The sequence below is a fragment of the Heptranchias perlo genome, chromosome 9 (genome assembly GCF_035084215.1).
Source record: "Heptranchias perlo isolate sHepPer1 chromosome 9, sHepPer1.hap1, whole genome shotgun sequence".
NCBI classification, from domain to species: Eukaryota; Metazoa; Chordata; class Chondrichthyes; order Hexanchiformes; family Hexanchidae; genus Heptranchias; species Heptranchias perlo.
The window spans coordinates 30405087-30420243 of record NC_090333.1 but is presented as its reverse complement, the minus strand read 5'-3'; the positions used below and the strand labels follow the sequence as shown (position 1 = coordinate 30420243).

At 42.5% G+C, this 15157-nt stretch overlaps 1 protein-coding gene across 4 annotated transcripts in view; it reads left to right on the top strand.

Moving 5' to 3' along the window:
• Positions 1-15157, top strand: part of slc6a9 (solute carrier family 6 member 9) — a 222206-nt gene that overhangs the window by 187946 nt on the left and 19103 nt on the right. For all 4 annotated transcript variants that reach the window (XM_067990113.1, XM_067990112.1, XM_067990114.1 and 1 more), the window contains 3 exons: positions 8747-8878; positions 10623-10884; positions 14824-14956. In XM_067990113.1, the coding sequence (XP_067846214.1) occupies positions 8747-8878; positions 10623-10884; positions 14824-14956 (527 nt within the window). The remainder of the gene's footprint in view (positions 1-8746; positions 8879-10622; positions 10885-14823; positions 14957-15157) is intronic.

Sequence of the window (15157 nt, the reverse complement as noted above, 5' to 3'; positions counted from 1 at the left end):
CATGCTCTTCCTTTATTCCTAGGAAAAATTTATATGATCCAGTTTTGTTGAACATTCCCAGTTTATCGTTGCTCAGGTGTGCTGTTGGCAGGCATTTCAGTAATAACCTCTATAAACCCCTTCCACCCTTCCCGCAGCTAATCCTATATATTTCCAAGTAGCCACTTACACATCAGCAGAAACACACTACTAGATTGCCTACTTTCTTTTCAGCAGTGGTTGGCCCAATTGCACAAAGAAGCTAAAAGTGGAAGTATCTATTATTAAGATACAGACAGAATAAATGTCAATATGAAATCAAATCTAGTTTTCTAAGCGATCAATTGCATTAAATATTTCCCTATGTATCACATTGCCATGTGCCTCTTATTCTCTTTTACTCATTCTCTATTTTTTGAGAAACACACTCACAGGTCTTTTTCATCTATCTGTATCACATTCCCAGGTGTATTATCTTCCCAATGTTTCCAATAAAGTGTTATTTTCTCTGTATCATAGAATCAGATGTCTGTTATTCTCAGAGTAAAACATTCTCAGGTCTCTGTTATTCTCAGAGTAAAACATTCTCAGGTGTCTGTTATTCTCAGAGTAAAACATTCTCAGGTCTCTGTTATTCTCAGAGTAAAACATTCTCAGGTCTCTGGTATTCTCAGAGTAAAACATTCTCAGGTATCTGTTATTCTCAGAGTAAAACATTCTCAGGTCTCTGTTATTCTCAGAGTAAAACATTCCCAGGTGTCTGTTATTCTCAGAGTAAAACATTCTCAGGTCTCTGTTATTCTCAGAGTAAAACATTCTCAGGTCTCTGTTATTCTCAGAGTAAAACATTCTCAGGTGTCTGTTATTCTCAGAGTAAAACATTCCCAGGTGTCTGTTATTCTCAGAGTAAAACATTCCCAGGTGTCTGTATTTTTCAGAGTAAAACATTCTCAGGTGTCTGTTATACTCAGTATAACACATTCTCAGATGTCTGTTATTCTCATTATAACACGTTTTCAGGTGTCTGTTATTCTCAGAGTAAAACATTCTCAGGTGTCTGTTATACTCAGTATAACACATTCTCAGATGTCTGTTATTCTCATTATAACACGTTTTCAGGTGTCTGTTATTCTCAGAGTAACACATTCTCAGATGTCTGTTATTCTCAGAGTAAAACATTCTCAGATGTCTGTTATTCCCTTTGTGAAACATTCTCAGGTGTCTTGTTGTTCTCAGGATAACACATTCTCAGGTGTCTGTTATTGTCAATGCAACACATTCTCGGGTGTCTGTTATTGTCAATGTAACACATTCTCAGGTGTCTGTTATTCTCGTCGTGTCACATTCTCCAATGTCTGTTATTCTCAGATTTACATTTTCTCAGGTGTTTGTTATTGTCAGAGTAACACAATCTGAGAGGTCTATTATACTTAGAGTAACAAATTCTCAAGTGTCTGTAATTCTCAGAGCAGCACACTCTCCGGTGTTTGTTATTCTTAGAGTGACACATTCTCAGGTGTCAGTTATTCTCATTGTGTCACATTCTCAGATGTCTGTAATTGTCAGTATAACACAAGCTCAGGTGTCAGTTACTCTCAGAGTAATATATTCTCAGGTGTCTTTTATTCACATTTTGTTACTTTCTCAGAGGTCTGTTCTTCTCAGAGTAACACATTCGCTGATGTCTGTTATTCACATTGTGTCACATTCTCAGAGGTCTGTTATTCCCAGAGTAACACATTCTCATATGAGACTGTCTGGGGCTGAACCAGATCATTTGCAACGTTGGCATCCTATTTGACCCTGAGATGAGCTTCTGACCACATATCTGCTCCATCACCAAGACCGCCTACTTCCACCTCTGTAACACCGCCTGTTTCCGTCCCTGCCTCAGCTCATCTGCTGCTGAAACCCTCATCCATGCGTATGTTATCTCCAGACTTAACTATTCCATTGCGCTGGCCTCCCATCTTCTACCCTCCATAAATTTGAGCTGAACTAAAACTCTGCTGCCCATATCCTAACTCGAGAAAAGTCCCGTTCACCCATCACCCCAAAGCACGCTGACCTACACTGGCTCCTGATCCGGCAACACTTCAATTTTAAAATTCTCAACCTTGTTTTCAAATCCCTCCATGACCTCATCCCTCCATATCACTGTAACTCCCTTCAGCCCTACAACCCTCCGAGATCTCTGCGCTTATCCAATACTGGCCTCTTTCGCATCCCTGATTTTAATCACTCCACCGTTGGCGGCCGTGACTTCAGCTGCCTAGGCCCTAAGCTCTGGATTTCCTTCCTCTTCTACTCTACATTTCTCTCCCCCTCTAAGACGTGCCTTAAAAGCTACCTCTTTGACCAAGGTTTTGGTCACCTGTGCTAATGTCTCTGTATGTGGATTGGTGTCAAATTTTGTTTGATAATGCTCCTGTGAAGTGCCTTGGGACATTTTACTACGTTAAAGGTGCTATATAAATGCAAGTTGTTGTTGTTGTGTTGTTATCAGTATAATACATTCTCAGTTGTCTGTTATTCTCAGTGTGTATCATTCTCAGATGTCTCATTCTCAGCGTAACACATTATCAGACGTTTGTTATTCTCAGCGTAACACATTCTTAGGTGTCTGTTATTCTCAGTATAACACATTCTCAGGTGTTTGTTGTTCTCATTGTGTAACATTCTCAACTGTTTGTTATTCTCAGTATAACACATTCTCAGGTGTCTGTTATTCTCATTGTGTAACACATTCTCGGGTGTCTGTTATTCTCACTGTAGCATATTCTCTGGTGTCTGTTATTCTCATTGTGTAACACATTCTCAGGTGTCTGTTATTCTCAGTGTGTCACATTCTCAACTGTTTGTTATTCTCAGTATAACACATTTTCAGGTGTTTGTTATTCTCAGATGTGTGTTATTCTCATTGTGTAACATTCTCCGATGTCTGTTATTCTCTTTGTGTAATGTTCTCAGATATGTTATTTTCAGTATAACACTTTCTTGAATATTTGTTATTCTCAGAGTAATACATTCTCAGGTGCCTGTTATTCTCAGTCTAACACATTCTTAGGTGCCTGTTGTTCTCAGTCTAACACATTCTTAGGTGCCTGTTGTTCTCAGTCTAACACATTCTCAGGTGTTTGTCGTTCTCAGTGTAACACATTCTCATGTGTCTGTTATTCTCAGTATAGCTGTATTAACTAGTGCTGGTAGGGGGTTGGGCACCAGAATGAAACATTAGAAAGGAGAAACAAGGTGCACAGAGGACTGAGAGAGACAAATAGCACTAGAGTAAAAAATAATTCAGAAACAGAAGGGATCAAACAGGAGGCAAATGCGAGGCAGTCTAAGATGCGTTTGGACTGCATGTGCGTAAATACACGTAACATGGTAAATCAGGTTGGTGAGCTGCAGGCACAAGTCACCACATGGGCCTATAATATAGTGGCAATAACAGCGACCTGGCTCAAACAAGGGGAGGATTGGGTACTTAATATTCCTGACTACAAGGTATTCAGGAAAGATAAGGAATGAAAGAAAGGAGAGGGGGGGTGGCAGTATTGGTCAAAGAAACTATTAAAGCACTGGAAAGAGTTCATGTAGTTGAGGGGTCAAAAACAGAATCTATTTGGTTAGAATTAAGGAACAATAGAGGAGCTATTACGCTACTGGGTGTATACTATAGGCCACCAAATAGTGGGACGGTCACAGGAGCAAATCTGTAGTCAAATTACAGAAAGGTGTAAAAACTATAGAGATAATGGGACTTTAATTATCCCAATATAGACTCTGACAGCAACAGTGTGAAGGGCAAATTCCTGAAATGTGTACAAGAGAACTTTCTTGATCAGGATGTTTCCAGCCCAACGAGGAAGGAAGTAGTGCTGGATCTAGTTCTCAGGAATGAAGTGCGACAAGTGGAGCATATTTCAGTGGGGGAACATTTGGGGAACAGTAATCATAATATTATACGGTTTAGAATAGTTATGGAGAAGGACAAGGAACAATCAAGCGTAACAATACTCAACTGGAGGAGGGCAAATTTCAGTGAGTTAAAAGGGGATTTTGCCTTTGTGGATTGGAATCAAAAATTGGTAGGCAAAACAGTAATTGAACAATGGGAGGCCTTCAAGGAGGAGATAGTTCAGGTAGAGAGTAGAACATTCCCATGAGGAGGAAAGGAAGTACATCCAAAGCCAGAGCTCCCTGGATGACTAAAAATATAGTGATTAAAATGAAACAGAAAAAGGAGGCTTATGACAAATGTAAGGTTCATAATACAGTAGAGAACCAGGCTGAATACAGAAAGTACAGAGAAGATCTAAAAAAGGAAATAAAGAGAGAGTGTGAGAATAGATTAGTGGCTAACATATTCGGGAAACCAGAAGTCTTTTGTAAACATATCAATGTAGAAGCGTAGTCAAAGAAAGGGTAGGGCCGATTAGGGACAAAAAGACGTTCTCCTTGTGGAGGCAGAGGGTACGGCTGAGGTACTAAATGAATACTTTGCATCAGTCTTCACTAAAGAAGAGGATGCTGTCCATGTAGCAGTAAAGGAGGAGGTAGTAGCGATATTGGATAGGATAAAAATAAAGAGGAGGTACTTAAAAGATTGGCAGTACTCAAAGCAGATAAGTCACCTGGTCCAGATGGGATGCATCCTAGGTTACTGAGGGAAGTAAGGGTGGAAATTGTCTGTTATTCTCAGGATGTCACGTTCTCAGGTGCCTGTTATTCTCAGTCTAACACAATCTCAGGTGCCTGTTATTCTCAGTCTAACACATTCTCAGGTGTCTGTTATTCTCTGTGTAACATATTCTGTAACACGTTACCAGATTATTTTCTGGAAATTTTCGGGAATATATATTTCACTGTTATTCTTTACATATCATATTCATAACTGCCAGTTTTTCTGCATGTAACACATTGCTGGCTACTAGTTATTTTCTGTTGGAAGTGTGACCAGCTATGTTATGTCTGATTTCTGCCATGCCGGTGTGAAAGTGCATTCACGTGTAATATTAAGGAGGTACTGTTCACATTTAGTATTTCTGCAGACTCAGTTAAGTTTGGTGAATTGGAGCACAATTGTTCTGTAGGCCATTGGCTGAGGCCCTTTTTTGCATGGGTGGGAAGTCACCTATGGAAAGTATCTTACTTAAAAGCAGAATGAAGCACGATTGATGCTGGAGAGCAGGGGAATCTGCAAGCAGTTTACTCACTCTTCAGGTAAAAGAAAGAATGGTGTGGCAGGTGAACTTCAATGTAAAAAGGTTAATTTAATGTAGATTCAGCACCAGTCCCTCGTGAAGTGTGCCTCTACAGGCTCTCTTTTCTGTCTCTTACATTGATTAACCATTTGACTTCAGTTGTGCTCTTGTCTCTATTGTTCTTACAGACCAGCAATCTTTCACGTGTTCCCTTTCACAGACCAGAGACATGTGCAACTCAGTTGTCAGATCTATTGATGGTCACTCAAGATGTCCTTTGTGTGATGTTTCGAGAAATTGTAAATCGGTTAATAAAGAACATGTTTATAATCTTGTTGCATCTAATGCATGGAGGAAGCTTCCCCCAAGGAGAGAGGTGGCCACTAATGAACTCACTGACATGCCTTCTTTTATCTTGCACTACTTCAACAATGAATGCTGTATTTGGGGTTCATCCAAACTAATCCCCATCATAAACTTCATCTTCAGTGACTGGCCTCCATGAGGTTCTGCAGGTTATGCCTAGCTGTCTTGTGGCTCCCGAACTCTCATGGAAGTTGATAGTGGCAGAATTCTTTTTCATGTGCCCTCTTTTATTTCTGTTCTGCTGAAGTCCTGTAAATGATCCATTTTTTGGTGATTAGTGGCTTTTCTTTATGGAAGATCTAAATAAAAATTGTCCCTCAAGAAATAGTTCTATAAATGTATTGAAATAAAAATTTAATTTCTCATTAAGAGCAACTCAACACAAAGCTGGGGTGGAATGTGAGCTGTGAGGAGGATGCAAAGAGGCTCCAATGTGATTTAGATAAGTTGGGTGAGTGGGCAAGAACATGGCAGATGCAGTATAACATGGATAAATGTGAGGTTATCCACTTTGGTTGTAAAAACAGAAAGGCAGATTATTATCTGAATGGTGATAGATTGGGAAAAGGGGAGGTGCAACGAGACCTGGGTGTCCTTGTAGACCAGTCGCTGAAAGCGAGCATTCAGGTAAAGCAAGCAGTTAGAAAGGCGAATGGTATGTTGGCCTTCATTGCAAGAGGGTTTGGGTACAGGAGCAGGAATGCCTTACTGCAGTTGTACAGGGCCTTGGTGAGACCACATCTGGAGTATTGTGTGCAGTTTTTGTCTCCTTATCTGAGGAAGGATGTCCTTGCCATGGAGGGAGTGCAACGAAGGTTTACCAGACTGATTCCTGGGATGGCAGGACTGACGTATGAGGAGAGATTGGGTCGACTAGGCCTATATTCACTAGAGTTTAGAAGAATGAGAGGTGATCTCATCGAAACATATAAAATTCTAACAGGACTAGACAGACTAGATGCAGGGAGAACGTTCCGGATGGATGGGGAGTCCAGAACCAAGGGTCACAGTCTCAGGATATGAGGTATGCCATTTAGAACCAAGATGAGGAGAAATTTCTTCACTCAGAGGGTGGTGAACCTGTGGAATTCTCTACCACAGAAGGCAGTGGAGGCCAAGTCATTAGATGTATTCAAGAAGGAGATAGATATATTTCTTAATGCTAAAGGGATCAAGGGATATGGGGAAAAAGCGGGAACAGGGTACTGAGTTAGACGGTCAGCCATGATCATTTTGAATGGCGGAGCAGGGCCCGAAGGGCCAAATGGCCTACTCTTGCTCCTATTTTCTATGTTTCTATGTAACTCAGTAACAAAAAATGTTGCAATAGATCAAAATTGATCCAAAGCACCTTTCCCTTTGCCCCATTGCACAAGAACTCCCTTTGCACCCGTTCAGAAAGGGTTTTATCAGAGAAAAGGTACCACCCTGGTGCAAAAACCTCAGAAATATGTCATAAAGTCATTTAAATATTTTTGCAGGCATTTTGTGACCTTAATGAAATATGAGTAGGCAATCTAACACACACAACCCTGGGCGAAGGAATCGGGTACAAAACTTGTCCAAGACCTTATTCCTCTTTGCCTGTTCTGCAGTTGCACAACTGCGTTCAGATAAACCAAAATAAAATCTACCCTGTGTAATATATGCCACTCTTAGAACTAAACAGCCCAGTACTTTGAAATAAGTTTGCAATCTGTGTCAGTTTTGCTGTTCATATCACTCCTAACATTTTTCCAGTCCGTATTGGCAATACGAAGTACAGGTACAGGCAAACTTCAATAACATTGCATATTTAGCAAAATTAGCTCCCACACTGATTTTCATGACTTCAGGCAAGGCTTTGCATTCAGCCGCACTAAATGGAAGCATTTGGAAATCCGACTTGGCTTCTTAAGGAGAGGTTATTGTTTGAGTTGCTGTTAAAAGTGCTTGATATTTTGTGCACTTGCAATTACATTGTGCAGCATTTTGCTCTATGCATTAGCTGGTTTTCTGCTGGGTAGTCTGCAATTATTACATTTTTGGGGGTTTTCTGCCAATACCTTTATTATTCTTTGTCACTGTTGCTATTTAAATAGCACCATACAAAATGGTGAGGAAGGAAATTAATTTGGGGGTGTCTATAGTGCTGCATGATTTAGCTGAAAAAGAAGAATTCCTGAAGGCTTAACAAATGTGGGTGCAACAACACCTGAGGTATTTTGTCCAGACCTGTCACTGTCCCAGTGCCCATGTTTATAGACACACCCACATGCGCTTAGACATGTCACTTCTTAAGAGAGTTTGTCACTGCGTTGTACCATCCAAGACCTAATTCCTCTTCGCCTGTCTTGCAGTCGCACAACTGCGTACAGATAAACCAAATGCTGATAGGGTTAGATGAAGTGGGGTGGGAGGACGTTCATGGGGAGCATAAACACTGGCATAGACCTGTTGGGCCGAATGGCCTGTTTCTGTGCTGTACATTCTATGTAGTCTACTGAAGGATGACCCACAGACAACATCTGGGACAGGGCAACTCTTCCCACAGAAGTAAAGGCTGCCACAGCATGAAGCTGTCATGTTACAGGATCCTTCCAAACAGCCGCAGGAGACATCTGCTACAACAGGCAGTCTGCCCATGAACATTGCATTGGGGTCTTGGGTACATCATAGGACATGCCAATGTGCATGCCTTAATGAGGCGCCCACATGAAACAGGCTCTGGTCACCCGTTTCCGGGACTGGTTGGAAATAGTAGTGGGCGGTTCGGGAGCGGGAACGGGGTCGGTAAGCTGAACGACCCTGCACTACCAGCCTGTTCCCGCCCCACGGAGGCAGTGAAAATTGGCTGCCAGAAACTCAAACAAGCTGACATTTTGGATAAAACTAGCCTAAGTTATGAATGTAGCAGCTTTCTAATTTATACATCTATGTAGGATTTTTTTATAGATAACTATTCATTGGCTTACATTAAACAACAGAACTGTTGACTTAAATAGCCTAATGAAGCATAACTACCCCAGCCTATCATATTATTCATGATTACCATTATACAGCCTGAACAGGCAGCTATAAGTTTATAGTTAAGTTTAACCACTGTTGTGTTCCTGGCTAAAGGAACATTCCAATTTGGAAATGAGGTTTAATGCAAGCTGTTCTTAGTCATACTGGCTGTACAGTCTGTAATGATGGGTCTTCTTTTTTTAAAGGTGCATTTATGTTTACCTATATCATCATGTTGGTCTTCTGCGGTATTCCTCTTTTTTTTCTGGAGCTTTCTTTTGGGCAGTTCACCAGCCAAGGCTGCCTTGGAGTGTGGAGGGTTAACCCTATGTTCAAAGGTAAGAAGGTCCATTTCCAAAATCACCGTGCTGTACAACAAGAGAATGGATAGGCAGCTCGGGAAAGCTGGAGGCGGGAATGTAATTTAAGAAGGGATCTGTATTTAAGGGATATTGCCAGGATATTGGGAGAATTTCCAAGCAGACTCTGGGAGTCCTGCGTCTGTAACTCAAATTAATTGCTGGCAGGGATTATTTTGTACTGCAGTAAGATGCAATATCTATATCAGTTTTGATATTTTACACAACCTCAAGCACCAATTGTGCCACAATCACATGTAAATAACTTTACCAGGACAAGGCTTTTTTAAATGATCAGTATCACAATGTTTTGTTACATATTTGTTACATTATATTGCTGGAATGTGGGAGAGACTTATTAAAGAGTGATTGTTGCCTTTATGAAAATCAAACTATTCCAAACAATTATGATTCCAGTGTCCTGTAACTTGATCAGACTTTTCATGTCCATGACATAGTTTTGTTGTATTATCTAGCTGTTCTCCTTGTGCTTTTTCCTGTATGTTCATACATGCCAACTCACCAGGAAAAGAAACAGTGAGCTTGATTTTAACCCCCCCCCCCCCGCCTCACCCAGCGTGAATGGTATGTGGGAGGGGTTAAGAACAGGCCGAGTCCACTTACCAGCCTGAGGCCCCACCGTTCCCGCCCAGCGACATCTTATCTTCAGAGACTTTGAATTCGGCTGAAGCTCCCGTTGCAGGCAAAACCAGGGCCTAATTTCAGTGTAAAAGTCGCGTCCTGGTGACATCATTGGTGCCGCGACGAGATTTTTACCAAGATTCGGGGGAGGGTGGGGGAAGGCCCGCCCGGTGTCAAGGCCACCAGAGAAATCTGACTGCATGCAGCAGAGTGACCGGAAGAGGCCAAGATCAGTAAAATTTTTGATTGTTAGGAGGAACAGGAAGAAATCCTCGGGCCTGTCTTGCCCCGGCCCTCCCTCTCCCTCCCTCTCCCTCCCCACACCGGTATCTGTTTGGGAACCCTCACCCCAGCACTTATCTTATGCCGGGGCCCATTCCCCGATCGCCTGCATCGTACCCGCTACCCCCCCACATTAAAATCGGGGCTAGTTTAATTGTTTCTGAAGCAGATTCTATGCTTTTCTTGTTTGCATTTGTGTGCATACAGAAAATATTTTGATCCCAAGCTCTATCAGAATGTGTAGAAGTCTCTCTTTCTCTTTACTGCTGTTCCTGATTACCTACTCAGTCTAGTTGCTTCTCAGGTTATTCCTACTTTGTTTCATTATGCTTTTAGTTTCTTTCTAGTTAAGTATTATAGGTTTTGTTGAATTTTGTTCTCATCATTGTGAAGGATATCCATGGTGGGGAATGGCACATTTTTCTACTTGCCCACAAATCAAAGCTGCCATAATTCAGAACTATGATACTAAATTGACACTCATCCTGAGAGCCACGAGGGCGAAGGTTTCGACTGTGCACTGTATGTGACAAAATTGTTAAGTGCACTTCTTCTAAATAGAGTTTACAATTTTGTTACACATGGCACACAGAGGAAACCTTTCTTCAAGGACGGATATATCTGACCTGAGCTGAAGGCTTGGTGTTGCCATTTTGTTCACAGTATGGAAACATTTTCCAAGTACTGAAATCTTACGCCTCAGTGAGCATAACATTTCCTGACAGAAATGAGAAACAAAACAACCCAGAGATGTACAAAGTAGAATTGTTTGACTTGTATTCCTTATTCTTGTAAACAGGAGTGGGGTATGGGATGATGGTTGTGTCCACATACATTGGGATCTACTACAATGTGGTCATATGCATCTCCTTCTACTACTTCTTCTCCTCCATGACTACACTTCTGCCATGGACATACTGCAATAACGAATGGAACAGTGATGATTGCAGTAGCATGCTGAACGCCAACAGAACTACCAACTTCACCGAGCTGTCACAAAACGTCTCAACATTGCTGAACCAAACTGTAAAGCGGACCAGTCCTAGTGAGGAGTACTGGAAGTAAGAGCAGCCTTTCCAGTTAAGAACGATGTATTGACGTGGCACTTTTATGTCAGTAGAAGCTTGCTTTAACAATGTTTTTCCTTTATTTAGAATTTTTCTCCTGTCCTCTCCTGAAGGCAATGGCTTATAAGGTGGGCACAATTCCATGGGCACAAACAGTCCTTTGGTTCCTCACCAATACACACTAAGTCTCGTGTGAGAGACCGAAAATCTATGGTGGGTTCCAGTACGGCATAAGTGCTGATGTGCCCACTGGGAACCTCCGCCCCAGACCCTGGCAGACTTCCCAGGCTCTGGGAAAGGTTTGTTTATTCATTTGCTGATGGTGGTCGCCAGTGCCACTAGGGGCATATCTAGGACACCCACCCATCAATGAGGCTGAGAAGTCCGGTTAAAGAGTGCCTTGTGCAGGGTGGGTTTGGCGGGGGTGGGAGGGGGGGGTGGCTTTCCTCTGCCCCAAAAGAAGATATTGTTGCATCCTCAATCAAAAAAAAATGTCGTCCCATAAATATTCAGGGTTCCAGTTCACAATCCCAGCCTGGACCCTCCCTGTATTTGCCACATTTACCATTCATTGGCAAGGTCTGCCATCAGTATGCCGCGTTCCAATGCAGGCTGGGAGAACTGGAACTCCTCACATTGGGCATCCCATCCCCGGCTGTGCCGCCAACAGGCCAATTGTAATTCTCCATTTATGGTCGGGGCCTGGCATATCTGTGTCCCAGCCTAATTTCCAGCCCTTCAGGCAGAGTGCCGCCACAGTTGGGGCAGGAGGTTTGACGAAAGGGCTGCAGATTTTCAGGGCCTAAGTATCCGTTGGCTATTCATTCATGGGGGATATCACAAGTGAGCCCGATCATGAAGTCCACGCACACCCGTTTGGGCAAAGATCACTGGATGCCAATCATGAACCAGAATCCTGGCTGACTGTTTCCCCCTCCCTAGCCTGGGGGAGTTGAGTCTAATTGTAGTGTCTTTACCACTCACTGCTCAAGCTGAGACTAGCTAACTCAGCATCAGTGATCAAACCAGGGTTTGAACTTGGGATCTTCCTGGCTGTATGGTTCATACAACACCGTCCATGTTCATTTACCAACCAAGCCATGGGGCAGATTTTGTCATTGCTTCGGTTCTCAAAATTGCCATTGAAAGCATTGAGGGGCAGTGATGGTAGAATGGTCATTTGATCACACCACAAATTGCTGACTGCAAATCCAGCTTCCTGTTGAACACTGCCTGGGAGCCAGGATAGCAGTGAAATCCAAGAATGTGGCAAGAGAACATGAGATGCCATGAGGTCGTGCAGATTGGCCTTGTGAATCAACACTTGCATTTCCTGGCTTCATATGCATATTAAATAAATGTTGGGAAAAAAAACCCTGTACTGTGCACCAAATAAAATGTTCCCAGGTCTCTGTTATTGCATCTCTATCAGCAGAGTTTAGGATGTGCCTTGAGAGCATGTCTGGGATTAACTATTCCGGCCTCTTTTGGAACTCAGCATCCATTCCCTGTCCTTCCCTTCCACCTTCAATGACAACACTGAAATTGGGTGCTCACTGTGTATGGGGTAATCAGAGGCGCAAACATGTGTCCTACTGCACGACGAGCAGTGCACCATCCCGACTGTGAAACTCTGTCAAAGGTAAATAATGATGTGGAGATGCCGGTGATGGACTGGGGTTGACAATTGTAAACAATTTTACAACACCAAGTTATAGTCCAGCAATTTTATTTTAAATTCACAAGCTTTCGGAGGCTTCCTCCTTCGTCACATCGTTCACCTGACGAAGGAGGAAGCCTCCGAAAGCTTGTGAATTTAAAATAAAATTGCTGGACTATAACTTGGTGTTGTAAAATTGTTTACAAAGGTAAATAAGACAGGCTTCCCCACCACAACTGTGCAACTAAGAACCATGCATATTTTTATCCTAGAAATATTAACTGTAGTTGAAATGCCTCCTGTGTGATCAGCAGGCGACCAAAAGACTTTAAGACAATGAACAACAACAATGAACTCATTCTAAACTGAAGAGAACAATTGTAAAGGAATCTGTAGCTGATAAGTAAAATAGGACAATGTTTCAAAGTCAATGTTAACTGATAACAAGAGAGATTAAAACTTCCCTGCTGGATTGCAGCTATAAATACACTGCTGCCTGTCAACAGCTATTCAACGGCAGGAAGTAATAGAATCTATTTTTAAGGGGCTTTGTCTGCACCACAAGAATGAAGGAAGCTGTTGTCCCACTGAAACATTTCCCTACCATTAATGAATCAAATCATTCAGTCAGGTTTGATTTAACGACAGTCTGATTGGATTGGAGGTTGCTTATTGATCTCCATTCTCTGTTTCACTGAAATCAGTGTCTCAAGACGGGTCTTCAGTAGTACAATCAGAGACATTTTTACTATAGATTAAATAACCTATAGTTAATGCATAGGTCGAAACAGCAAAAAACAAATGATCACATTAGGAATTCCAGAATATTTTATCTTAAAGGAATATACTGATAACTCCAAGTCTTGGATTCATAATTTAGAGACTCACACTTCAATCCCAGTCTCAATTGACACTCGGGCTTGAGTTCCCCAAGAGTTGTTGCTTTTCCATCTCATCCATCACTCCACCAATGCCATCTTATACCTGCATCTCAAAAAATAGTCAACAGAGGAAAATGTAACCCTGTGTTAGTTGGGTAGGGTCAGGGTTAATTACTCCATGTACTTAGCTATTGTGAAACCTCACTGCAAAGAAATGAACTACCAGCCCTGAGGCCAGTGAAGACATGTCCCATTGCAGTGTCTAGCATTGGAAATATAGTAAAGATGCTGGCCCCGATTAAAAGAAAAATTCCAAATACATTTTTTAAACTATCGCACACAGGGCCCAAAAATCCGGAGCCTATCAGTGAGAGTGCGGTGGAAGGGAAGGGCTGGATATTAGGCCAGGACCGAGGTACTCTGGGTCTCACCTTTCCCTCCCAATTTCTGTGGAGCCCGGCCCAAACAAGGTCACCTGTGTCATAGGGTGCATGGCTGCGGCGGGTGGGTGATCCGAGTTTCCTTGTCCCCAGCCTGGCAGAGCAACAGTGGGCCAAGTACACAGAGTGAAAGCAGGTGTATTGGCCTGCCAAGCTGCGGATATGGGGCCCAGCCAGACTCCAATTCTGGAACGGCTTGGAACCCCCTCCCGCACACTTCCGCCACATTTTGAGGCCATCGTGAGTGGCGAGCACCCAAGTTGCACCCCTAGTGATGCTGCCACCCAGCGGCCATATTTTAAATGAGGAGACTTCCCCATGACTCTGCGTACTTTGGCGAGGTCTTTGCCTGAGGTTGCGGGTAGGCACAGACTAGCACTTATGCCACAATGTCAGTCCACAATAGTGTCAATGTTGACGCTATGGACCTGGCTTTGGACGCACAAACCAATGAGTCAATAAAATTGCATTTGCATCAACTCGAGTTAATTGAGTCCTATTCATTGAGAATGGACTTCAATGAAGTGGGCAGTGCACCTCATTCCTTTTGTCACTCAGGAGAAATGCTATAAAGAGCCTGTTCCCAGCGGTGCTGCTGAGCAGAAACCCCACCCACAAAAATAGACTTGCTATTTAGACTATATAGAGTTTGGAATGAATTTTTTTTTTCATCGCAGAAAATGTGCCTCAGCTCTTTTCGTCATTTTTTTTACAGCATTTCACCTGTTTTTTGCTAATTTAGCATAAACATATTAATTAAGGGAGAATACAGCCATAAGTATTTGCTTCCTATTAGGATATTTGTCCTAATTTGTTTTTCTTTCAAAAATACCAGTTTTGTAGAGGACTTGGCCAAGGTAAGTTATAGAGGTGGCAAGCATGAGTTTGGAGGAGGTGAATACAAAATGATGGCCGTGGCATTTGTACTGACTATGGTCATATTTGTTGACAGTAATTATGTACTGAAGATATCCAATGGCATTGGAAATTTTGGGGCGGTTCGCTTGCCATTGCTGGGCTGCCTCGCTGTGGCCTGGGTTGTGGTCTTCCTCTGCCTCATTAGAGGGGTCAAGTCTTCAGGAAAAGTAAGTGTAATGCTGCTACTTACAAATACACAAATGGGAACAATGGAAAAAGAAACAGTAGTCCAGGTGGCTGGAGCTAAGGACAAGTATTTGGGGGAAGCGGGGGGAAGGGTTGGAGTGAGAGTGCACCCTGCTAAAGGAGAAGACTGTTCCCAGAGGGAAATGTTAGGTTTTCCAGATCGCAAGGGATTTCCAGATTGC